Here is a 24,584-nt window from a genome sequence, read left to right on the forward strand (position 1 = left end):
TTTGAACACTAAACACTGTTTTCATGCATCTAAATATATAATAACTTTTGCATAAGCATGATTTTGATGTGTCAATTAGAAAAATAAAAATAAAAATTCGAAGGCCACACTGTGAAACAGGGGTACAGGACTTCCCTTGATGTCTTTATCCTCTGCCAACCAGATTTTTCCCTTTGTCTGTGTTAACTTGTTCAACTGGACGTCTCCTAACATCCTAGGGAGGAAATGTTTCTAAGCTCTAAAGAACTTGAAATGCAGTTTTCAAATGTACGTTTTTCAACATTCATAGAATTTCAAGCAGGGTGGCATTTGCCTAAGGGCAGATGATCTAAACACTCTCTCTTGTGATAAGTTGGTGATTGGGAAGCTGATACATGAGTCTAAGGCATTCTTATTCTACATCGATGCTTCAGAGGAGGAAGTTAGTCAAGGGAATTTTTCCTCCCTCACATTTTATCCCTGCTGAAATAAGTCAAAATAACCCACGTTCTTGGTATTCAAAGGTGACACAGGACCAGCACGACCGTCAGCGGCTGTCAATCCCCAGCTTTTGGAAGCGATGTCACGGTGCTTTAACTTGCTTTTCAGTTTGCTCAGCATGTCTTTGAGGCATCGCTCAGCTCATCTCCTGCACAGCTCGCTGTTCGGGCAAATTGCAGTGTTTCAGCAGGAAGGCATCTAATACCGAAAAGCAAGTGGGCCAGGCTCCTCCTGGTTTGGGACTTGAGTGTGTGCTTTTGACGGAGCAGTCCTCAGAGAGACAGCATCTGCACCCCCTGCACCTGGGAATAGATTAGGTAATCTGCATGTGCTTGCGCGTGTGTGTGTGTGTGTGTGTGTGTGTGTGTGTGTGTGTGTGTCCCGCGCGCCAGGGATTGAGTCCAGGTTTTCACACATGCTGGCAAATGCTCTACCATGAAGCCACTTCCCCAGTCTGTAATCTGCATTTCAAACAAATGTGCCTTAGGATTCCTGTGCACTGGTGTTAAGATCTCTGAATTGAGGGCTTCTGCAGTCACCATCTATGCCTTTGTTGAATTTTGTGTCTTCATTTCCACAAGGGGTCATCAACCATCTGCAGAAGCTCATTCCCAGCAACATACCTGAACATCTCCACAAAGGGGAGGCACAGTCCTGTGATTCAAATCTTCCTTTGCCCTTAAATATATTACAGATCATATTTGGTAAATGTCCCACTTGGCAATTGAGTGATACTTTCCTAAATTACGAGGTAGATCCTGAATAAAGAAAACAAATCAAATTCAAAATGTTAACATACATTGAAAGAAGAGGAGTTCAAAGAGTGGGAGAAGAATTCTGTATAACCTTCAACAAAAAGGGAAAAAGCCCTCAGCTTGGCTGATAAGCAAGGACGTTCTCTGCTTTCAATTAAGAATATAGAAGGGAGGGCACTGCCTGGAGCCACCTTCCTTGACAGGTGGACTCCCAGGGATGCTCAGGGTAACTTCTTTCTCTGGCTGCTGAGATGCACTCCCACTGGCCAGAGCTCCATGTACATCTGTATTATTTCTACATCCACAGACAGAATTTCTATTCAATTCTTTTTTTAACTTGTGATTCTGAAATAATTATAGATGTGCAGGAAATTGCAAAAGAAAAAAACAACACAAACATTATGTATAGAGAGGTCCCATATACCCTGCAATCCAGTTTCCTCAATGGTAACATCTGGCACAACTATAGTACAAAATCAAAACCAGGAAATTGACATTTGTCATTGGAATCCACAGGGCTAATTCAGATTTTGCCTATTTTGCAGGCACTGTGTGTGTGTGCATGTAGTTCCATGCAATTTTATTACATGTGCACATTAGTGTAACCACATAACTAAGCTGCAGCTCTGGTCATTACTACAGGGACCCTTCATAGTTGTACCCAGCCCCCGCCATCCCCATTCCTGGCTCTAGGCAGTGACTAATCTACTCTGTCTCTTCAATTTCACAAAATCATTTTTAATAGTTTTTTAATAGCCTTGAGGCAGCCTCCAATCATGCTGAGCTTCCTGCCTGGACTGTCCAAGTTGTCTCTCAAGATGCCAATTACTGTTTTTGTTAGCACTCGAGTTACAAAGTTGCATAAATTTTTAGTGGTTTGACTATAATCCTAACATTCCTAGATGCATTCTTTTTAATGTATAATTTTGCTGAGTGTGTGGTTTTCAGCAATATCTGTTCTGTATCGTAGGAGAAATATTTGTGTAATGGCTGAAATAGAATAGAAGTTTATTTTTTTAACTCACAGAAGAGTCCAAGAAAGATTTTCTGTCTGGCAAGCGTTTTGGGACGGGGTGGGGAGTGGCTCACTGTTTTCGTTCATAAACTTTTGAACATGTTCTTTGTTGTTGTTAGTATAACAGGATACCCAAGACTGGGTACTTTTTGAATGAGAAAGGTCTGTTTTGGATCATGGTTCTGGAGGCTGGAGGTTCAAAGTCTTGGGGCCAAATATCTTTTTGCTGGTGGAGATTCACTGCACAGTCTGGAGGAGGTAGACAAACTAGTTTCATAAGAGACCCACTCTCGAGATAACCCATTAATCCCTGAATGGATTAATCCTTTCTTGACCTAATCCATTCATGACCTCAGAATTCACGTAATCACTTCTTGAAGGTCCCACTTGGTTCCACCTCTTAATAGCTCACAGTGAGGATTCAATTTCAATAAATTTTTATGGGAACTTTCAAGCCATAGCAATTATCATTAATTATGAATCTCAACTCTAATCCCATTTTTAAAAAGTCATAAATTACAATATGCATTTTTTCATTTTAACCAAAGATCATACCATTCATCAGACATTACTACAGAACATTTCTAAAGAATTTGGCTCTGTAGACACTTCTGAACAATTATGATGGCCATGTTTTGTGATCTCCCATCACCATCACCCACAGCCTTCTCCATCCTGGTCCTCTTGTGTGGCGGCAATTCTCCTGGTTCCTACCAGCTCCCCTGCTCCCACCTGCTCCTATCCCTCCCCATGGCCAGGTCTTCCTTCCTCCCTCTGTAATGAGACAAGGAAATGATAGGAATTGCTATAGTTGTGTATTATGTGGTAATAATAAGCTGTACTTATTTGCCTGGACTTGTAAAACTAAAATAAAGGCGCCTGATGACAAACTTGCAGTGTGGCAGGAAGACACTCCTGGACAATGCCGATGTGAAGCTTTATCTATGATTTGAGTGGTGGCTCCTAGAATAGTCGTATTCTGGCTTTATCAATGAAGACCAGAGCATGACTGGGCTGAAAATCACTACTTAAACCCCTGGACTTTTGGAGCAAACTGTCAGCAGCACCATGACCAGAGAAGTCCACATCGCTCTGTCTCTTGACTGCCCCGGATAAAGATGGCTTTTTGTTTGTTTACTAAAGCTCTGGTAGGGAACAGGTGGAAGGGAAGGGGTATTGAAACATCTAAAGAAGTAAGGAAATCTGATCAAAATGTGAGGATGAGGTCAGGTGAGGGGGTCACGTGGATGGTGTTTGTATTTGGGGGATGGGATATTGCTGCTTAAGCTACAGTAGAGTGGAAGAAACGCCTGATGTTGGAATTCTTATCAGGAGCCTCAGATCTGAATGGAGTAGGACCCAACTTCCATATTTTTGATAAGCTCCAAGTGAGGCCGAGGACTCTGGCCCACAGACATCTTGAGTGGCAAGCCTGTATGAGCTCGGGAATTACTTTCTGTTGCTCTCAATAATCGCTCATCAACTTATTTATTCTGAAGCAAATGTATGCTATAATCATTTTGATTAATCTAATATTTCTGATGTGTGTACAATTCCCTAAGTACACACCCATCTGGATAGGTTGCTCATGTGACTCACATGCCCCCACCTTCCAACGACTCCCCATTATCAACAAGCTTTTGAGTCTTTCACAAGCCACTCTAAAACACAGTGGCTTAACACAACCACCACTTATTTTGGTCACAGTCCTGGACTGGGTTCCGCTGGGCAACATTACCAATCTTGACTGGGCTTATGTGCACCTGGTCAGCTCCGAGGGACTGGATTGCTGTTCCTCAGGTGGTGCTGGCATTGACTCAAACATTGCAGAGGACTGAGTCACACGTTTTTCATCCTCCAACTGCCTAGAGCGGGTTTGTTCTTACAGTGGCAGAAATACCTTAGGATGAGCCCCAAAGTGCAAACCCCTTCCTACACATTTGGTTGTGCTGGTTACTGATGTAGTACTGAAGGAGGCAAGCTGCACACATCTAAATCACATTTGCTACCTCCTATCTCCTTGATCAAAGCAACTGGCAGCATCAACTCCAGGGTGGAACAGAATTGCCTGAGGGTATGGACACAGAGGGGAAGTATTTGTGATTGCTTTTGAAGTTGAACTATTCAAGTTCAAGTTGACCTTTAAGGTCAATCCCAGAAGGTTTGTCTTTGTCCCACAGAACTGCTCTTTCACTTCTTTCTTACTGGAACCTTCTTTCTACTTATCTTTGGATACAGCTCCAGTCCACTTTGAATTATTGGCTCCTTCTTAAGCTTGGTCTCTAAATTGGATGAGGTTGTTAGTTACGCAACGCATTTCATTCAAACAATTATAGTTACTTGTGTGCAGCTTGCATGCTCTGCTCTATCAAATATTTCTAAAGGGCTTTGTTCATTTTTGTATCCCTGTAACACGCAGCAAATATCAATTGCTCTTACTTATTTATATTCTTTCATGTTACTTAATATATTTTAAATTCCACAAACATAGGCGGGCTCAGTGATTCCTTCTTACAAAATAGGAAACTACAACACAAGAGAACTAAAGTTACTTGCCCAAGATCATAGAGCTAGGAAGCCTCAGGGCCAGGATTTAAACTCCTGTCTCTTAAGCTTTGGATCCTGACCTCTTCAATTTGTCTCCTAAACAAATGGAAAGTAGTGCTCTCGGAAAAAGTCACATGCAGATAGTCAAGAAGTGACCAGGACATGTGTGATCGCCCACTGGTTGGAACTGTACGTGTCAGGCTCTGGGGGTAGAAGATGTCCAGGTTAATGAGTTTCTCTTCTCAGCCTCAGATTTTGGACTTAGATCTATGGAGTCACAAGTTGTTCTCAGTTCTCTTAGAGATCAACAGTCTTTGTTGAATTGAACCATTATAACCAGTGTCACGGGACATTAGGATGCTCAATTTAAGGTCTGTGGAGATAGCGAAGGGACAGCCACACCAGCACGAGTGGTCAGATGGTCACGATCATCTTTCAATAGGGAAACTGAGTGAAGATGAGAAGATCTCAAGGTGAGATTACTTCCTGCCCCTTCCAAAAGGGATTTGAGCCTGTGGCACAGGGAGTTGCTATTTTTAAGGAACACAGTCCTCAGTGAGCCCTATGAGTCACTCTGGATGAAAGGCTCACTCTGCCAAGCCAGCAGGAGACTCGTGATGAGTCATTAGTGCTCCGTCTCTCTTGGATGCTGCTGGAGAAGTTCTTTTCCCTCAACTTTCCTTTTTCCATATTCCATGAAAACACCAGGACTGGGCTTCACGTTATTGGTTTGGGATTGTGGCATCTGCTCAGTTGCCTCTGATTCTTCCCTTCCTAGCATTGCTGTTGCAGCGTGGGCAGCTTGGTCCCAGGGGAGGGCAATGCCTTAGGCTTAGTTACCTACACATGGGGTGGTTGGTCAGTCTTTCTCTTGATGTCACTAACATAGGAAAAATAATAACACAAGCAGGTGTAGTGAATGATTCTTTTTCTTTTTTTTGGGGGGGGGGTACTGGGGATTGAACCCAGGGCCTTGTGCTTACAAAGCAGGCACTCTACCAACTGAGCTATCTCCCCAGCCCCAATTCTTTTCCTTAAGAAAATATTTCACTTACGAAAAATATGGTCCACAGCTGACTGTGAGGAGAAGCAGTACAAACACCTAGTGGAAGAGTCAGGATTGAGTGCAGAAAACAGAAGTACTCTAGATACTTGAACTTTGAACTCCAATGCAAGGGATGGAGACTTTAAAGTAGTCACTGGAGGATCTTGTGTTGTGGGTTCTAAGATGAGTGTCTAAAAAGACTCCTAGTATATTAGTCAAGGTTCTCTAGAGGAACAGAATCAATAGGGAGTATGATTATAAAAAGGGGATTTATTAGATTGGCTAACTGGACCAGAAGCTGGACTGTCCACAATGGCTATCTGCAGACAGGAGAGCTAGAAGAACCAGTGGCTTTGCAAACCAAGAGGCAGAAGCCCCAGAGCAAGAGGGTCCAACAGTGCTACCCTAGTCCAAGACCAAGGCTTCTGGAAACTACCTGGAGAATCACTGGCAGAGTCAGCTTTGGAAGAGTGAAGAAGAGAGAGTCAGATATCCTCAGACGATGGAAGCAGCGATCAAGAACCCATTCAAGAAGAGTCGAGTTCACATCTGCATCTGCTTCCTTGTTCTTCCAGCTTTTATTCCATCCAAGCCACCATCCTATTGGGCAGTGCTGCCCATGCTTAGGGAGGGTCTCCACTTCAGTTGGATATCCCACATGCCAGTCATTCCTAGACACGCCCTCACTGACATACCCAGAGGCCTATTAATCATGGGCATCTCTTAATCCAATCAAGTTGACCAATCAAATCAACCATTACACCTAGGACACTACAGAAACAATTCCCTGGGGAGTTTTACCTGGAGGTCACCACCACGGCTGCTGGTTTCAGGAGCCCTCTGCTGAGACTGTGTTGTCAGGAAGCCACACTGCCAGCTCACACTGCCTCTGGACACTCAGAAGGCTGTAGAACAGAAGCCAAAAGGCCCAAAGCCTCCTGTTTCTACTACCTTGTTTGCCAATGACAAGAAAAGGTTGAATGGACTTGGGAAGTTGGCCTCCCCTGGAGCTGCCTCCCAATCTCAGGTGAAAAGAGTTGTCCCCAAGGGCATTGGATCCAGAGCTCTTGTGGACACCAAACTCCTTGGTGTCCACTCCTTTATATAAAATGGCATATTTGCATAAACCCCACACACACTCTTCTTACACTTTAAATCATCTCCAGGTAGCTTTGACACTTAATACAACATCAATTCTACGTAAATAGCTGCTATATTGTCCTCTGTAGGGGAAAATGACAAGAAAAAGCCTGTACATGTTCACATAGACACAATTTCTATTCTGAATGGTTTTGGTTCATCTTTGCAGGTATGGAAACTGTGCAATCTAATTGGCCAAACTTAATTTGCTTCTGGAATGCTGGTTAGGTGTGAGTCTAGAGGACAGAGTTTGTTGGTTTCCAGGCCCTGGAGGGAAGGTCGAGGGAGGGGTCTGCTCTCTCCACACACCTATTATCAGGCAGCATAGTCCCTGTCCTGGCAACAGCCAGCTGCACACTGTGGCCTTGGTCATCCTCTTCCCTCGTTACCTTCACCCGCTTCCACAGAAGAGCGAGCCAAAGGCCTTGGGTGATTTGCACACATTTTTGTGAGAGGGGTGCAGGCTCTGTACGCCATCTGCCTGATTCCAGAGACACACTCCCCAGATGTCCTTGGCCACTGCACGCTGCTCTTCATCCCTGCCTCACCACCTGCCACCATGCTGAGGTCGCAGGCTCCGACACTCTACCTCACTGTTTCAAGTGTCAGGGAGCCCCAGGCTCCAGGCCTGTTCAGCTCTCCTGCGGCTTTTCTCTTGCTCCTGCTTTTATAGGGAACAGGAACCATCTCCGCAGCGTGAGTGCTCAGAGGAAGCTGTCTCTGCTACCCTCTTCCCTCTGGAGAGAGAACTGCTTTACTCATCCCAGGGAAGGTCTGAAATGGCCTCTGCTGCATCCTCTTCTGCTTTGTTTCTGTCCCTCTACAACAGAAATAGGGAAGATGAAGGCAAAACCCTGCTCTATGAATTTTCTTAGTCTCAGCAAAATGTAATCACTCCACTCTTTTCTCTTTCTCAAATCACAGGAGGCTTCTCCCGGCAGCCAGCTGCGGATTCTTGTATTCCCTCCCTGCCCTTTTCCAAGAGTTCCTTGGAGCATGGCCTTGGTGTGGAGGTTGTTTTGCTTCAAATTGTTTAAGAGGCCTCATTAATGAGGTTTGCAACAGTCAGATCCTGTCAGGCCTCTTAAGAGAATGGCCACAGTCCTGACTCCAAACAATTTTTTTTTTTTCGGTGATGGGATTGAACTCCAGGGCACTTGACCACTAAGCCACATCCCCAGACTTATTTTGTATTTTATTTGGAGACAGTGGCTCACTGAGTTGCTTAGCACCTCTCATTTGCTGAGGCTGACTTTGAATTGGGGATCCTCCTGCCTCAGCCTCCCCAGCTGCTGGGATTATAGGCGTGCGCCACTGTGCCCAGCTTACCCCAAACATTTTAAAACACTCGTGAATGGAATGGTAAAGCAGTGTGGCCTTCACTAGTCTATCTGCCTCTGCCATTGGAAAACATCCCTCAGTTTAAAAATGTCCACGTAACATGAGTTGTCATTCATTCGTGCCTGGTCCCTGCTTGCTCCTCTCTCTCTAAACCGCTGTTCATTCAGCAACCACCAAATGATAAGCCATCATTGGGACCCATTCTTGCTTATTCCTTCCAAAATATTTGTGAATCCTTACCAGGCACTGTGCTAAGTGCTCAGAAGAGTAGGTGAATAAACAGGTTTTATTTTTTTTAATCTCCCAGAAGCTTCCAATCCAGACATTACACAAGCAATCAATTCCTCAACACACAGGTTGCTACTTAAATAGGGAAGACTTTCCAGAGGAGGTGACATTTATGCCGAATGGAAAGTAGGAGGCAGCTGTGTCAACCGAGGAAGGGAAGAACAGAGGGGCCGCAGGTTCAGGGCGTGGAAGGTGCCGAGTGAGAAAAGGAAAACAAGCTGCGTGTCAGGATCGACAAGGAGGCCCACTGGCCAGAGGGAGGAGTGCACTCAGGGTCCATGGGACCAGACCTTGCAGGACCTGGCAGGGCAAGATAAGGGGTTGAGATGGTGTGCTCAGTGTGATGGGAATCGGTTCAAGGGGAGGAACGGTCATGACTGCGTGGGGACTGGACTGGGACAAAGGGGAGAGGAGAAAATTGGAGGAGAGTGGCCACTAGCTGCCCAGCCTGGACTAGGTGACGGAAGAGGTGGGGAGAAGCATGGGGAGGCATGTGAGTGGTGGGGAAGCAGAGGTTCACCGATGCTTCCTGTTTTTTTCCTGGGATGTTGGGACTCAGCATCACGGAATCCTGGCACCAATATGGCAGAGGGCGCTTTTCCACCCATGGGGGGCTAATGGGCTTTACGACTCTTGACAACCCCTCTTTTCTCCCCTTCTGGTTCTATTCTTGTTATTCCAACCACATTCCAGTGGATAGAACCCTAAGGCTGCAGAGTTACCTGCCAGTCCTGTGATGGTTAAGGACACCGTTTCCAGAGCCAGACAGCCTGGTTTGAGCCCTGACTCTTTTCTCTTGTCGAATGGTGCAAGTCCATCTAGCTTCTCCAGGCTTGGCTTCTTCAACTGTAAAATGGGGTGAAGATATAGCACCTGTTCCACTGAGTTACTCGGAGGTGGGGATGAGCTACTGCAGGTAAAGTCCTTAGAATGTGCCTGGCTCAGTGCTAGTCTCTAGCAGTGTGAATCGGTGGGGACCAGGTACCTCTGAGCTGCCTGATTTTCAATCTACACCCATCCTTACAGCAGTGTCTCGAGGCAATCTTCAAGTAGATCCAACCCCACAAGGATTCTTTTCCAAGTGTTTCAGGGGTTGATGGAGGATGAGGGTTCCTCTGGAGTGCTCAGTGTCCCACCTCAAAGTCCATATTGAAAATCTGGCCCCTTTCCTCTTTGTACACCTGCTCTTGTACCGACCCAGCACTACATTTTCCTCTTGCAGTTTCCCTGGCCTCTGGGTCTGGGCTCTCTTTGCTACCTTAATCTTTTCAGAATTCACTTTTGGTTTGGCTCATTCTCTGTTTTCTTCTGTAAACTGAATGTTTGTGTCCCTCTGCCCCTGGAAATCAGTTGAAATCTTGCCCCTTAGGGTGCGGGTATTGGGGGTGAGGCCTTGGGGAGGTCCTGAGAGCAGAGCTTTCACAAGGGCTTGGTGCCCTGGAGAGGAGGCCTCCAGAGAGCTCCATCACCCCTTCCACCACATGAAGACACAGCAAGAGGAGGTCACCCATCTATGAACCACAGAGCAGATCCTCAGCAAACCTGGATGTGCCAGGACCTTGATCTTGAACTTCTCAGCATCCAGAACTGTGAGCAGTAAATTGCTCTTGTTTTAAGCCATTTTGTGATATATTGTTATAGCAACTCATAAGGGGCTAAGTCATTTTCTTTTCTTTTTTGCAGTGCTGAGGATTGAACCCAGGGCCTTGTTCTTGCTAGGCAAGCACTCTACCAATTGAGTTGTATCCCCAGCCCTGGGACTAAGTCATTTTCTATTTCCCTAATTTCTGGTCTTGTATATTCAGTCTCTCAGTTCATTTTTTTGGTCACTTTCTTACTTGCAAGAGGTTGACCAATTTAGAGAAGGTTAGGGATCCAGATCCTCAACACTTGGGGACTGTTCAGTTGTCTCCATCATCCATTTTTTGGGGACATCTTTTGGACATTTACGTTGTTTTATCAGCACGGTGATACTCTGATGAGAGAACGGCTGGTCAGAATTCCAAGGACGTGGGGTGTGACCAGTGGAGGAACGCTCACCTGGCACGCATGGGCTATCAGCTTCAATCAGAATTTAAGACTCTAGATAGAATGCAAATGGCCAGCATCATTACAATTATGACAAAATCAAGGTCAAGTGATAGTTTCTTTAGGAGGTTTTGGGACCAGGAACCCAACTGCCCAACTCAGGCCCAGAGAACAAATCTCAGCTCATGAGAATCATCTTAAGACAGCCGAACATCTTTCCCTTGAAGGCTCCATAAAGCCTTTTCTACCTGGCCCTTCTCATTGATCCAAGAATAGCAAAGCATTTTAGCGATAGCACAGAGGCCACTGTGACTGGCCAAGAAGAGATTTAGAGCAATGTGATTGTCCATCACTGCTCATGCAGACGAAGTGCAACTGATCTGTATTCTACCTAGTGCAGGGAGGCATCTTTGCAACTGCTTGAGCTAATGATGTCTCTGGCAGTCTTTCCTACTTGCATCACCCACACCAGCATGAACAATGAATCAGAAATTCCCCCAGGGAGAGTGCCGGAATAATTATAACTGGCCTGGTTTGGAGCTCATATTCGATCGGGATTTCTAAAGTATGTGAGGTGTTAGTCTGAGGCAAACAGGATTATCTGTCCTGGGCCAAAGGAAGTTGTATTCAGTAGGGACACCTGGAGATAGAGGAAAAAAAGAGTTACTCATGACACAAGGTGAGCCCCAAAGTTTGACATTAGCTGGGATATGTACTTGGATTGCAATTAGTCTCTTTCAGGTTGCAGGTATTTGGATCATCATCCTATTAGGGTTGTTGAATTTAAATTTAGAAATACCCAGGGTCTGATCAATACTCTAATAATTGGTTCTCTTTCAAGGAGAGAGGGACACTAGCAAAGTTACAGGTTGATTCTTTTAAGATCATTTGTCCATGTAATTGCAAGCGGAAACATCATTGGTTGTGATTCCCTAAGGTCTTGTTTAATGAGATTGGAATTGCTCAGAGATTTTTATCATGGGGATATGGTGATGGATGGTACATTCAGCAGTCACTAAGATTGAGGGAAGTGGCTATTGTTGGGGATAACCTAAGAATGGCATTAGAATAAGTGTGTTCGGCCTAACAATTATCTGAGAATAAAAGGGAAAGAGGCCATTATGGGAAGACAAAAGCTAGGGGTCCATATAAAATAAGCAAGCAGTTGAAACAACAACAAGAATTAGGCAGGAATCTTAACCTAATGCCCGAGGAGGAAACTGTCCTATTTGAGGTCATCAGCTTGTTCTGAAGGTCTTGGGTTGGCCCACAGCTTCGGAAGATTGACTGTTTCTGGAAGGTCTCCGAGAATCCTCAGTTTGAAGCACTTTGTTGCATTTGCTTTTCAGTTGTACAGGATTCAAAATTGCTTCTTTAGTTGTGAAATGTGAGCCGGAAGAGTGACTCCTTGGAATTTTGCTGTTGTATTTGTTAATAGTACCAGATAAGGCTCCTTCCAATAAAGTTCAAGAACAGTATCTGTCGGATATTCCAATAGACAAAGTTTTCTTGTTGGAGATCATGAAGAGGTTGCTTAGTAAGATGTGGGACTAGTAGCATAGTGATCTTGGTGATAGGACTGGGTATAGTACATGAATCTCTTGCAATGTTGTGACATATCTATGTGCAGTAGGACAGTGTTTGTTACCAGAGGTGAAATCTCTAAATGCCTGGGCCTTCCAGTTAACAATTCATCGGGGAATGATCTATATATTCCCAAGGGCCTGGATCATGTGACCATAAAGGTTAGTGGGAGTGGGAATACCATTAATCAAGGAAACTCAAAAGGTTCACATGGTTTTGCTAATGTAAATGTAAGTATGCCATTGATTCTTTCAACCTCTCCAGAAGATTTTGGGTGGTAAGGATGGTGTACTTTTAGATGAAGACTGTAGATTCTTAATAATTTTACAACTAAGTAAGGGGTAATGACTTATAGTGTTTACATAAAATGTGTCACTTGATATAAAAGTTGTTTTGCCTCAGGTTGGAAACATAAAATCAAGTAGCTTTTAGAGACTGTAAGGGAAGTAGCTTTTTGGCAAGGAAGTGCCATAGGCCACCCTGAAAATAGATATACAGTAACTAAAATGCATTTTTAAAAATTGGCTTGACAGGTTGAAAAGGAAATTTATAAAAATGGAGAACAGATGTGTAGTTGCCAGAGGTTCAATAGCGGGTAGGTGGGAAGGAAGTGGGTGAGGCCATAGAGGGGCAGCACCGAGTGTCCTTAGGAGGATGGGAATGTCCTATACCTTTGCTGTTTGATTATCCATGTTCCGATTGTGATACTGTACACATATCTCTCTTACTAGATATTTCTATTGGGGGAGACTGGGTAAAAATCACCGTTGCACATGCACCCACCAATATCTCAAGATGGAAAGATTAATAAAAAGACAATAGTGCAATTAAAAAAAAAATTGGTTCGAAAGTGCTAGAAAAACCTGTTAAGTCTTGTTCTGGGTCATGCCTCACTTTTATAGATTTTCCAGGGTGATGGTGTTGACAGGTAAATTTCTCAACTAATGCTGATTTGAGATGGTAACCAATTGGTCTACACCACGATGAGTAGTTTCATAAGTTTCCGAACTAATGCCGATTTGGGATAGTAAACGATTGGTCTACACCATTGTTGGGGCAGTCGGAAGTGAATGAATGGGGGCAGGGCATCAGACAGCCCATGCTCGCCCGAAGAGCAACCAATCAGACGCTGATAGATAAACCCTAAAGGTGTCTCGCACCCGCCTGTCAGCGGGATCCCCAGCCAATCCCAGAAGGACACGGGTCCCACAGGGTCTCCTGCCAACTGCAGGAAGACACGTTCACCCCTGAGCCTACCCGCCCCGCCACCCCAGGGTACAAAAACACCGCCCTGTACTTCCCGGCCCTTTACCTCGGTGGATCTGGATCGGTGAACCTCCCTGGACCCATAAAGCTTTGTTTAGATGCTTGAGGTCTGATTTCTTTTTGGCTAGCATCCAATCTTACAACCATGATGAGTAGTTAGTTTCATGCAGAAATGAAATTTTCATTTGAAGTCATCGATGGCACCAAGCAACTGCTTTGGGAGTTTCAGAGATTATTCAAGTAAAGGGAACAACCAGATTTTCCCCATTCTTTCTTTTCAAAGTCAGGGGCTAGACATGGTCAAGGCAGAAGGACCCAACATAAGAAAGCTGCTCAGTTTATGCGAGGATCAGGAAGCAGAGAGAGAGAGAGAAAACAGGGACAGGACCAGCAGGGAAGGTGAACCCTTCCTGGGCACACCCCAGTGACCCACCTCCCCCAGTCTTTCACCACCTGCCTGCAGTAACCACCTAGTCAGTCCATTCAAACTAGGACACAACTTGCTTATGAATGGAGTGTCCTCTGGAACTTTATGAAATAATCCCTTTCTTGTGTACTTGTGATTAATAGTTTTTGCTGATTTCTGTGATGTAAATGCTCTCACCATGGCTAATTTCAAGGCACCAAAGTTTGAAAGAGTATTGAGTTGGGAGAAGGTGTGCAAAAGTACACCATTATTATTGTGTTTCCACCACACAGATACAACAGATGAAAATAACCCGAGAAGCATAGAAAATAATAAAATGTAGCAAAATAATTAGGAAGTGGTGAGTTTTGAGTATTTTGTTTTTAATATCATTACGTGTAAGCTTATATAATTTAATTTTAGGAGTATCTATTTAAAGACTAGCTCACAAAATTACTGATCATTTAAAAGCAGCTTTCACAATCGTGTGAAACTAATGCCGATTTGGGCTCTAGTACACTACCGAGTGAGGGCAATGCTAGGAATTCCTATAGGCTTAACTAAGATAAAGATTACAAGGAAATTGAAGGCAGGGATTCTGCCTTTTGCTTTCTGTCTCCAGGACTTCTAGGTTATTCAAGGGCCAAAATAATTCATTAATTTTTCCCCCCTGATATATTCTGGGCATTGTTTTAGGTGCTTGCAGCAAAAATCAAGGCTCTGTCGTAAGAGACTACATTTATTGGGGGGTTGCGTAAACAAACATCTGTGTATCACGCGGTGGGTAACAAATGTTATGGCTACAAGTTCTGTACTGCCAGCCAACAGGAGTGAAGCAATGCCATTTCATATGGGGTTGTCAGGCAGTAGTAAATGTTTTGGAATCTGACAATCTGCATAAGGTCGATGCACAGATTCTGTGCAGATCTCAACCAACAGGATTGGAACACAAAGGAACGCTTTTTTTTTTTTTTTTTTTTTCTTAAAATGCCCATGCCATTGCACTTCTGTACCCTCCGCACTTCATCCAAGGGCAAAGTCCTTTCTAAAGTTTTACTCTTGATCTCAGGAAAAGTAGGGTTTAACTAGACCAATCAGATGCAACCTGAATTTTAACACCGCCTCCTCCCATTCACGCCTGAAGCCGGCTAAACAGGAGGACTCCCTTGCGCATGCCCAAATCCTTCAACTTCCTGGTGTCCCAGCTACAAGTTTGCGCACGCGCAAGAGCGGGCGTTGATGATTTTGGCTATTTTTGTCCCAAGGCCCTGCCGTACCGTCCAGGCGGCGAATTGCATTCTGGTTCCGTCGTGTGTCCGGTGTGTCGGGGATTGTACTTCAGTCTAACCCACCTGGGGCGCCAAGGGCGTCATGAACCGCGAGAGCTTCGCGGCGGGCGAGCGGCTGGTGTCGCCGGCTTACGTGCGGCAGGGCTGTGAGGCCCGCCACTCGCACGAGCACCTCATACGGCTGCTTCTGGAGAAGGTACTGAGGTGTCGGTCCCCCGCCAGCCGCGCGCCCGCGAGGCTCCGGCTCCGCCCCGCGCCTGGGTCCGTGCCGGGTCCTACCTGCAGGCTGCCCTTCGAGGACTGAGGCTTGTCCCAGACTGTCGCAGCTGGGCTCGCCCCGCGGTGCTGCCCGCGCTCGGTTGCTCCTCAGCCTCGCCGCAGCCTGCGAAACCCGGGGGTGCTCTAGGGGGGCGTGCGGGGTCGGGGTTCGGAGACCCTGATCTCCGTTTTCGGAACCACGTGAGGGACAGTCCCAGCTCCTTTGCTTTTTGTTTGCGGAAAGAGCGAAGTCCGCGTCTTTCTCGCCCCCAAGGCCTCTGGCAGCACTTTGGTAAACCACGGTCCGGCGACTCGAGCCGGGATGTTTCCGCGGAACTTCAGGGTCCCGCTCCTGCCGGTGTTCCCGAATTTTAATTTCACTCAAGCGTGACAACCCTGACTTATAACACCCTGGTTGAATAATCTTCATTGACAATGCGGTGTATTGGTTTTCCCTTACTCAAACCTACTGAAACTTAAAAATCCGAGTGAATCTCAGGGTATGCATTTGTCATCACTTCCCGCAATCTGTAGATAGTCGTAATCAAGTGTAATACGAATGTTTTGCCAATTTGAGGTTTCTTCGTAGTGCTGAATTTTATCCCAATTTTAGGAAGCAAGGAGCATGGCAAAATACACATTTAAAAATTTTAAAATACATCGATGCAGGGTTAACATCGTCTTGAGGAAGATGGTTTACTTGCATATAATTACAAGCTTTTTTTTTTTTTTTTAAAAGGGCAAGTGTCCAGAAGATGGTTGGGACGAAAGTACTCTTGAACTATTTCTACATGAACTTGCAATCATGGATAGCAACAATTTCTTGGGCAATTGTGGTGTGGGAGAAAGGGAAGGGAGAGTGGCATCTGCATTAGTTGCTCGTCGGCATTACAGGTATTTTTTTTTTTTTTTTTTTTTAAGTAGATGTGAAACCATTTCTGTTTATTTTTTCAAGGATGGTAAACATAATCGTGGCAGTATTTGGCTTATAAAATTGTCCATGGACAAACCACTTTACTATTCAGATAGGGTGTGGAAACCAGATTCGACAGGGAAGCAGTTTATCTGAGCAGGTGCTTTTCAAAGACAAAAGTTTAGAAGTACTATTAGGTAGTGTTTAGCCTCTCAGGTTTTGGGTATGTTCTGAAAAGAACGTTTAATCTTTCGATTGTAAGGGTTTAGAATACTTGGAAGGTTGTTTATAGTTTTTCATATTTCTCTTCTAACATTGCAGTTTTTGTTGGAGAATGATTTATAGTTAGAACTTTAAAACATTTCCATCTGTATCTGAGTCCCATTTTATTAATATTTATTTTTGTTGAAGTAGAAATAGGAAAAAGTATATTAGATTATCAGTTCACTTTTATTCATTATTTCAGAAAGTTTTTCATCAGTTCTGATAACTATGTAATTAATTGATAGTGGTTTTAAATATGATGATTTGTTTTTCAGCCTTTCCATAAGATATATGTAAATGCTCTTAAAAATGCCTGTCTTCCGTGATTAAATAATGATGAAATTTTCCTAAGGCATATTAGGATTTTATTTTTTATCAAAACTGTTGAAGTCAGAACTAATGATAAAGTATAAATTGAACAAATATTTCAAGTTTAATAACTTGTTTATATGATAGTTGATAAATAATAAATGCTTTGTTCATGATGTTTTGATGATAAGGAAGTGCAACATGAGTGTTCTGTGATAATCCCATTACACAGAATTTCTGATTTTTTAAACTATAAATTACAAATTATTTCAGATTACAAAAGGAATTTTATTTTCAAAAGTATTTAGAAGCATCTTTAAAAAGGCATCATCTAGTTTAAAGCAAGTGGATTGGCACACTAATTTTCAAGAAGCTTATGTCTTTTAAAATTAGGGCAATTTTTGAAACATAAGCTTATTGCTATTAGAACTTACCCTGCTTCTCTGGTTATAGTGTAGTTTTCCATTGTTGCCTAACAAACCATAACAAAACTTAATGGCTTGAAACAGTCATATATTATGATTCCTCAAAGTTCTCTGTGTTAACTGATTCAGCAGGGTGAGTATTGTTTGGGTCTTTGGTATAGTTGTGGTCAGATGTTGGTAGCCAGTTTAGTCATCTGAAGGTTAAAGTAGGCATTTTATTCAAGATGACTTACCTTGCGTGGGAACTCAGATGGTCTCTGACTTGGGCTCTTCCCAGCTTGGCAACTTGATTTGGAGAGGGAGTGCCCTAAGAGTAAGCTAAGAGTCCTGGTGGAAACTGTATGTAGGGCTTCTTAGGAACTAGCTTAGAGGTTCCAGACAATCACTTCTGCTAAATTCTTATTGGGCAAGCAGATCACTAAAGCTAACCTAGATCAGGTGGAGGGGATTTAGACTTTGTTTCCTGGTTTGGGCATGGGAGAAAAGGAATTGAGGGTAGCCATCTTTGGAGACTAGGGATCACCACAAAATTGAGTAAATTGTTTCAGTTTAAATAGGATATTTCACTCCTTTAATAATTATGAAATATATAATCATCAGCTGAATATTGCCTCTGCTGTTTTTTGGTTATTGTATTTGTATACTTGTGTATTGAATCACTGAAAAAAACTGAATGTATTTGTCCAGTCTTTGGCCCATTTTTTGCTCAGGCTCATTCATGGAATTGGACGATCGGGTGATATTTCTGCTGTGCAACCAAAAGCTGCAGGCTCTAGCCTTTTGAACAAGATTACTAATTCTTTGGTCTTGGACATCATAAAGTTGGCTGGTATGTACTGTGTTAAGTATAAGACATTTGGTGCCCAGACAATACACCTTTCCATAATTTATTTTATTAGTGCCTTCTTTTAAAAAGAATATGACTGCCTTTTTTTATTTTGGTATGGGGAAATGAACCCAAGGGCTCTTAACCACTGATCCACTCCCTTTTTATATTTTATTTAGAGATAGGGTCTATCTTAGTTGCTTAGGTCCTCACTGAATTTCTGAGGCTGACTTTGATACTCATGATCCTCCTGTCTCAGCCTCCTGAGCAACTGGGATTACAGGCATGTGCCACCATGCCCGGCATAACTGGCTTTTAAAAGGACACACACATAAGAAGTGTTATACAGTAAGACAGAAAACCAGAGTCATAACCCCAGAGGATGAATTTGACAGTGACCTTTTTGGGAGTGAGTACAGAAAAAGAAATACTCAGGCTACAACTTTTATTATTTGAAGAAAAATATATCATTTCTCTAAGAAGGATGTTAGTTTTTCAATGGGATAACTAATTTTTGTTTTCCTTCTCATTTGTAGGTGTGCATACAGTGGCCAATTGCTTCGTAGTTCCTATGGCAACTGGTATGAGTCTAACTCTGTGTTTCTTAACGTTACGGCACAGAAGACCAAAGGCAAAGTATATCATATGGCCACGAATAGACCAGAAGTCCTGTTTTAAATCCATGATCACTGCAGGTAAAAAAAAAAAAAAAAAAGAGAGAGAGAAGAGATCTATGTAGTGTTTTAAATATCCCGATGAGAAAATTCAAAATTTTGTACAGATAGATAATGAAAAATTAAATCTGTTCTGTATTTCTTTTTTTTTTAAATTGTGATAAAATATAGTGTGTGGGTGTGTGGGTGTGTATTGCTACATACAATTTTTAAGTTTATGGATACTTAAATATTTACCATTAAAGAGTACATAATTATTACTTGTGGGACCTTTAATTGGATTCTAGTTAAATATATTCTTTCCATTGAAAATTTAAAGAGACTTTATATTTTGATTATAGAAGCCTACTGTGAACTGAGATGGGCCAGTGGTCTTCAAACTAGTGGAATCAATTATATTATCTTTAAAGGTGAAACACAGATGCTTGTGATTTGTTTGAGTACTTGAATTATGTTATTATTTATGTCCTTCTCTGAAATAAAGTGAGCTGTAAAGTAAAACTAAAATGTTGCTGATTTCTGTGGACTGAAATTGAAGAGGACTAGTGATCCTTTTTGTTATCAATATCTGCTTTTACTTTTGTAGATATCTATTTAAATTTTGTTTTTCTTACTTTCCAAAGTTACTCTCTTTTGTCATATCAAAGTGTTAAAAAGATTGGCGATCCTAATTGTCTTGTCCTTCACATTTTTTTGACTTGGCTTTGACTAATGCAAGCTTCGTGCCAGGTCTTTATTACTAGAGGAAGGCTCATCAATCAAAATATTTAGAGTTCTTATGTGGAACAGCACTCTGTGTTGAGTTCCAGGATCTGCCTTTATTGTTCACACTAACATTTAGATTTCTGATTGGCTTGGTTAGGTTTTGAGCCTGTGGTGATAGAAAACGTGTTGGAAGGTGATGAACTGCGCACAGACCTGAAAGCAGTGGAGGCTAAAGTCCAGGAACTTGGGCCTGATAATGTGCTGTGTATTCATTCTACTACATCCTGTTTTGCTCCAAGGGTGCCTGATAGGTAAATAATTTGTGAATATTGACCTTTAGGTGTTTATCAGTATTTAAAATAAAGTGCTATATGCTATTCTCAGATATGCTTAAATAACATTTGGTGGTAAATAGTGAACTGTCCTAGGAGGGTAGAGTAACCTTATGGAGAAATAGCATAATGGCTTGGAAAGTAAATATTTACTGTAGAAGGAAGAAAAACAGTTAGTAAAGGGGTGGAGATCCCTTTGTCACCTGAGTAGATGCAGGCCATCTGTTTTCTTGCCTTTTTTGCTTGTTTGTTTGTTTGTTTGTTTGTGGTACTAGGGATTCTACCCGGGGCCTTGAGTACTTTAGGCAAGCCCTCTATCACTGAGCTGCATCTCCAGTCTCTTTTGTTTTTATTTTGAGACAGAGTCTTGCGAAGTTGCCCAGGCTGTTGTGAATTTACCATCCTCTGCCTCAGCTTCCTGAGTCCCTGGGATTACAAGTGTGCAGCATATGCCCAGTTTGCTTTCTTGCTCCCTGTCCTGTTTCCTGTCTTATCGTCTTTTTCCTCATTGTTTAGTAAAAGTTTCTTTTCTAAGCTCAATACTGTGTTTAGTTGTTTTCCTTGTTCCCTTTACTTCTTTGACCTTGTTAGATTTTGGATGTAGGAACTGTTAGTATTAACAGATTTTAAATGGAATATTTTAGGATTATTTATTTTCCTTTGAGTTTCTTTTAATTGGAAGATTAAATTCTGATGTATATTGTGTTCACAATGGTTGTCTTTTTGAGGATGATACAAATATTTAAGAAAGTAAAAGCAAAAGGGAAAGAAAAGCTATGAAGGATAGCCTCAAGTTTTTATTCTGAAAATGTAATAGGACTTTAGTCTGTTAGTACAGATTTCTGTTTTTGACAGCAACTGTTTTTGTTTTATTTTAATAATATGAACATGAGTGCTAATAATTTGTAAGAACTATATTGACTGGACTTTTCTTGTATCAAGTTATACTCTGGCTTTCATATAATCACATTATTTAGCAGTAGTTCTTGCATGTTAGCTTTTATTATAAGCAGATTTGGAGAGATAATTTTAAAACCATGCTCTTGAAAATTTATCTTGCTACACTCACAAATCTGTGAATTCTAGTTTTTGATTATATTGTGTCCATGTTAGTGTGTTTTATTTTTTACTTAACATTTTAAATTTGTGTTGAAATATTAAACATCTCTATTCTTATTAAATGGTCTTGATATCTAGGAGAAAATTTAATGTGATAAGGATAAATCACATTTCTAAAAATAACATGGATATTTGCATTAGTTGGATTATTTATCCTTGGAGAGGGTTTTGTTTTATTTTGACTAATATTTATAGTATATGTGGCACAGTGTTGAGTATTTTACATTTATTATTTCTGTTAGAAAAAAGTTATTGGTTTTTTTCAATCAGTTAGTGAAATTCTCATTTGTCACTCTTTAGTAGAGTTCTGTAATGAATGTTTCTGTTAAGAGGGAAGTTCAAGAAAATGGCAGTGTACCTTTAGAATTTCTGATTTTATTAAATTTAAAAGTTACATTTTGATTCCTTTATATCAAGTGTAGTTCCTTTAACATCTCAATTTTAGTGGGTATGGCATATATTTTGTTTTGATTAGTTAACTGGACAGGGATTATTATAGGGGAAATCTACTTAAAAGAGATGTTAAAAAAAGGGTATCATTTCTTTTAATTGATTAACACCTTAAATTAGATTCTGAGTTAGAAGATAGTTTCATCTCTATGGAAATTATTTTTCTGCCTTTTCTTGCTTTTCATTTAATATATTTTCATACACCCTACTAATGTATTTGGTCAGATTATTTAAAACTGTGATTTATTCTTTTTAAAATAGAACTTTAATTTTATTATGTATGTTATTTTCAAGGAAGTTCATTTTGAAGAATATTTTCATCAGATCACATACATCTGAAAATGCTTTTTATCTTGTGTATGTGTGTGTATCACAGGTCTATTTGTTAAAAACATCTGATTACTTTTAAGTAACAAAAGGATTTCTGTACTGATTTGTGAAGTTTATGAAAATAGATGATATAGTGAGTTTTCAATTCATGAAACTTCAGGGTTGCCAATCGAAAATTTCTGATGAATGTAATCTTATTTCTGTTTATACTAAAAAAAGAAAATGTATCATAAAATTTGATAATAAACCATAATGTATATTTGAAATATGTCCTTTTAGAAGAGAATTAAAAAAAATTTTTTTTTAGTTGTAGAGGGACACAGTACCTTTATTTAATTAATTATTTTATGAGCTGCTGAGGATGGAACCCAGTTCCTCACACTTGCTCGGCAAGCGCTCCACCACTGAGCTACAATGCCAGTTCCTAAAAGATAATTTTTATTATATGAAGGTGCTTTGCTTTCAAATTCTTTTATTAGGTAAAAGAAAACTTTAAAATTTGTTATTAAACAATAGGAATGAGTTTTAGTTCCATAGTGAAGACATTTCTATTGCAGATGACTTCAGTCATAAATAGTATTTGGTTTTGTGAAGGACCCTCTTTATTATATACTGAGACTTATTAGCTTCATTTAAAGTTAGACTGAAATTGCCTTAATATGAGAGGTGTAAAATGAAAGAGTGAATAAGTATAGATTTAAGTAACTATTTAAAAGATTCTGCTAGTATACAAGTTGTTAGAAAATGACACTTATTTTGGTACTGAAACATTTTAACATCCTATATTTTTTAAAACATTAAAGCCTATTTGAAAATGTATTTTTTAATGAGGGTTTAATGTGAGATTTCTTAAGATTTCTAGTTGTGCTAATTATTTTGCATGTTCTATCAGTATGGTAAGCAATTAGAAGCATTTAAAAAAGAATATACCACTTTGTGAGGGGTCAATATAAATAATCTTCTTGTATATAGGACATTTTTTAATGATTTGAAAGTTACTGTCTAGCTGGGCATTGTGGCACATGCCTGTAATCCTAATGGCAGGAGGATTGCAAGTTCAAAGCCAGCCTCTGCAACAGCAAATCACTAAGCAACTCAGCGAGACCCTGTCTCTAAATAAAATACATAAAAGGGCTGGGGATGTGGCTCAGTGGTCGAGTGCCCCTGAGTTTAATTCCTGGTACCCCCCCCCCCAAAGAAAAGTTACTATGTAAGTTTTTATAAATTCATTTTTTCTTATTTATTGGTAACATTAATTTACAAGCTTTTTTTAGGTTTTCTAAAGTGCTTGCTTTGTATTTCCAAACTGCTGAATTATATGCTAAGAGACTACAAAAGAAATTTTAGTTTGTTTGTTTTTCCCCTGGTGTACATTAATGTTGGTTGTTAAGTTAAAAAGTTTCTGCATTGTAATCTATAAAGCACCGTGTCTTCCTGGTGTATTTGTGCTTAGATTAGAAGAACTGGCTGTGATTTGTGCTAATTATGGTATTCCACATATAGTCAACAATGCCTATGGAGTGCAGTCTTCAAAGTGCATGCATCTTATTCAACAGGTAAGTGTTTAAAAAGATACGTAGAAGAAAGTAGATTTTAACCTTCAACAGGATTATTACTTTTGTCTTACAACCTTAAATAGTAAAAATAGTTATCTACCACTAATATTGCTTAATATTGAATGCATTAGAACTTACATCCAGTATTCTGTCAGTAAAACTCCTTATTCCTTGGCTTTATGGAGGTAATTGGATAATAGCTCTGTTAGTCCCAAATTGGTGTAAAAATATTTCATTAGTTTTTTACTTTCTGAGAATGTTTTATTACTAGGATCCTCATTTTTCTTTTGTTTGCTGTTTCTATAATTGCAGAGTGCTGGGGACTCGAACCCTGTCCTCCAGCATGAGAGGCAGGCATGCTACGAGATGGGCTATACGGCCTGCAGTGTCCTCATTTTTCTAATAGTATTTTAGAAATTTATAGTATTTTGTCCACATTGTAGTGTTTTTAAAACTATATTGATGATTGTGTTCTGTATTTAAGGAATCATTTTATGTTATTTTTTTAGATTTTATTTCATTTATAAACATTTTAACTTAAACTGTGAAGTTGTGGGGACTTTTTTGTCTTTATTTTTCATGTTTGTTTTTGGTTTTCTTTATGGTACTGGGATTGACCCCAGGGGGTTCTACCATTGAGCTAGCCCCAGCCCATTTCTTTATTTTTAATCTTGACACAAGGTCTCAATAAGTTGCTGATCCTGGTCTGGAACTTGTGATCCCCCAACCTCAGCCTCCTGCTTTGCTGGGATTACATGGCCAGCGTGGTTTTGTTTTTAATGCAAACGTCAGCTTGATCCTGGTGATCTGTCTTAGGCTCTCAGTTTAAAATATGCTGTTTCCTGTTCCACTCAGAATAAGAGTCAGAGGTGTGGCCCACAGGACCTGTGTGTTCAGGCTTCTGCCTCTTCTCTGACCCTCTCACCTGCCCTGCTCCAGCCACCCTCACTGCCTCCAGCATGCTACAGATGTGCCTGCTTCCAGGCTTTTGCTTTTGCTCATCCCTCTTTCTGGTTCCTTTTGTGGACTGTTTCATGACTTCTCCCCTTACTTTTTTTTTAGGCTAATAAGACTTTTTTAGATAGCCTATCTAAAATAACACTCCCCTATTCCTTGCTAGCATTTCCCATACCCCTTTCTCTGTTTTACCTATTCATTGGTTTTTTGTTTGTTACGGGGGATCGAACCACTGAGCTACATCCCCAGAACTTTATTTTTTATTTTGAGACAGGGTCTTGC

General features: G+C 41.2%; 1 protein-coding gene across 3 annotated transcripts in view; it reads left to right on the forward strand.

Annotated features, from left to right (window-relative positions):
* The first annotated feature begins 15,210 nt into the window (after positions 1 to 15,210).
* Sepsecs (Sep (O-phosphoserine) tRNA:Sec (selenocysteine) tRNA synthase) overlaps positions 15,211 to 24,584 on the forward strand; it is a 31,099-nt gene continuing 21,725 nt past the window's right edge. Inside the window, exons 1-6 of one of the 3 annotated variants that reach the window (XM_047567629.1) lie at positions 15,211 to 15,380; positions 16,182 to 16,336; positions 18,064 to 18,182; positions 18,716 to 18,874; positions 19,716 to 19,869; positions 23,243 to 23,345. In XM_047567629.1, the coding sequence (XP_047423585.1) occupies positions 15,267 to 15,380; positions 16,182 to 16,336; positions 18,064 to 18,182; positions 18,716 to 18,874; positions 19,716 to 19,869; positions 23,243 to 23,345 (804 nt within the window). In that variant the 5' untranslated portion in view covers positions 15,211 to 15,266. Of the gene's footprint in view, positions 15,381 to 15,676; positions 15,943 to 16,181; positions 16,337 to 18,063; positions 18,183 to 18,715; positions 18,875 to 19,715; positions 19,870 to 23,242; positions 23,346 to 24,584 lie in introns of those variants that run through there. The other 2 variants (XM_047567631.1, XM_047567630.1) reach the window with 2 other exon arrangements.

This window comes from Sciurus carolinensis, chromosome 10 (assembly GCF_902686445.1).
Source record: "Sciurus carolinensis chromosome 10, mSciCar1.2, whole genome shotgun sequence".
NCBI classification, from domain to species: Eukaryota; Metazoa; Chordata; class Mammalia; order Rodentia; family Sciuridae; genus Sciurus; species Sciurus carolinensis.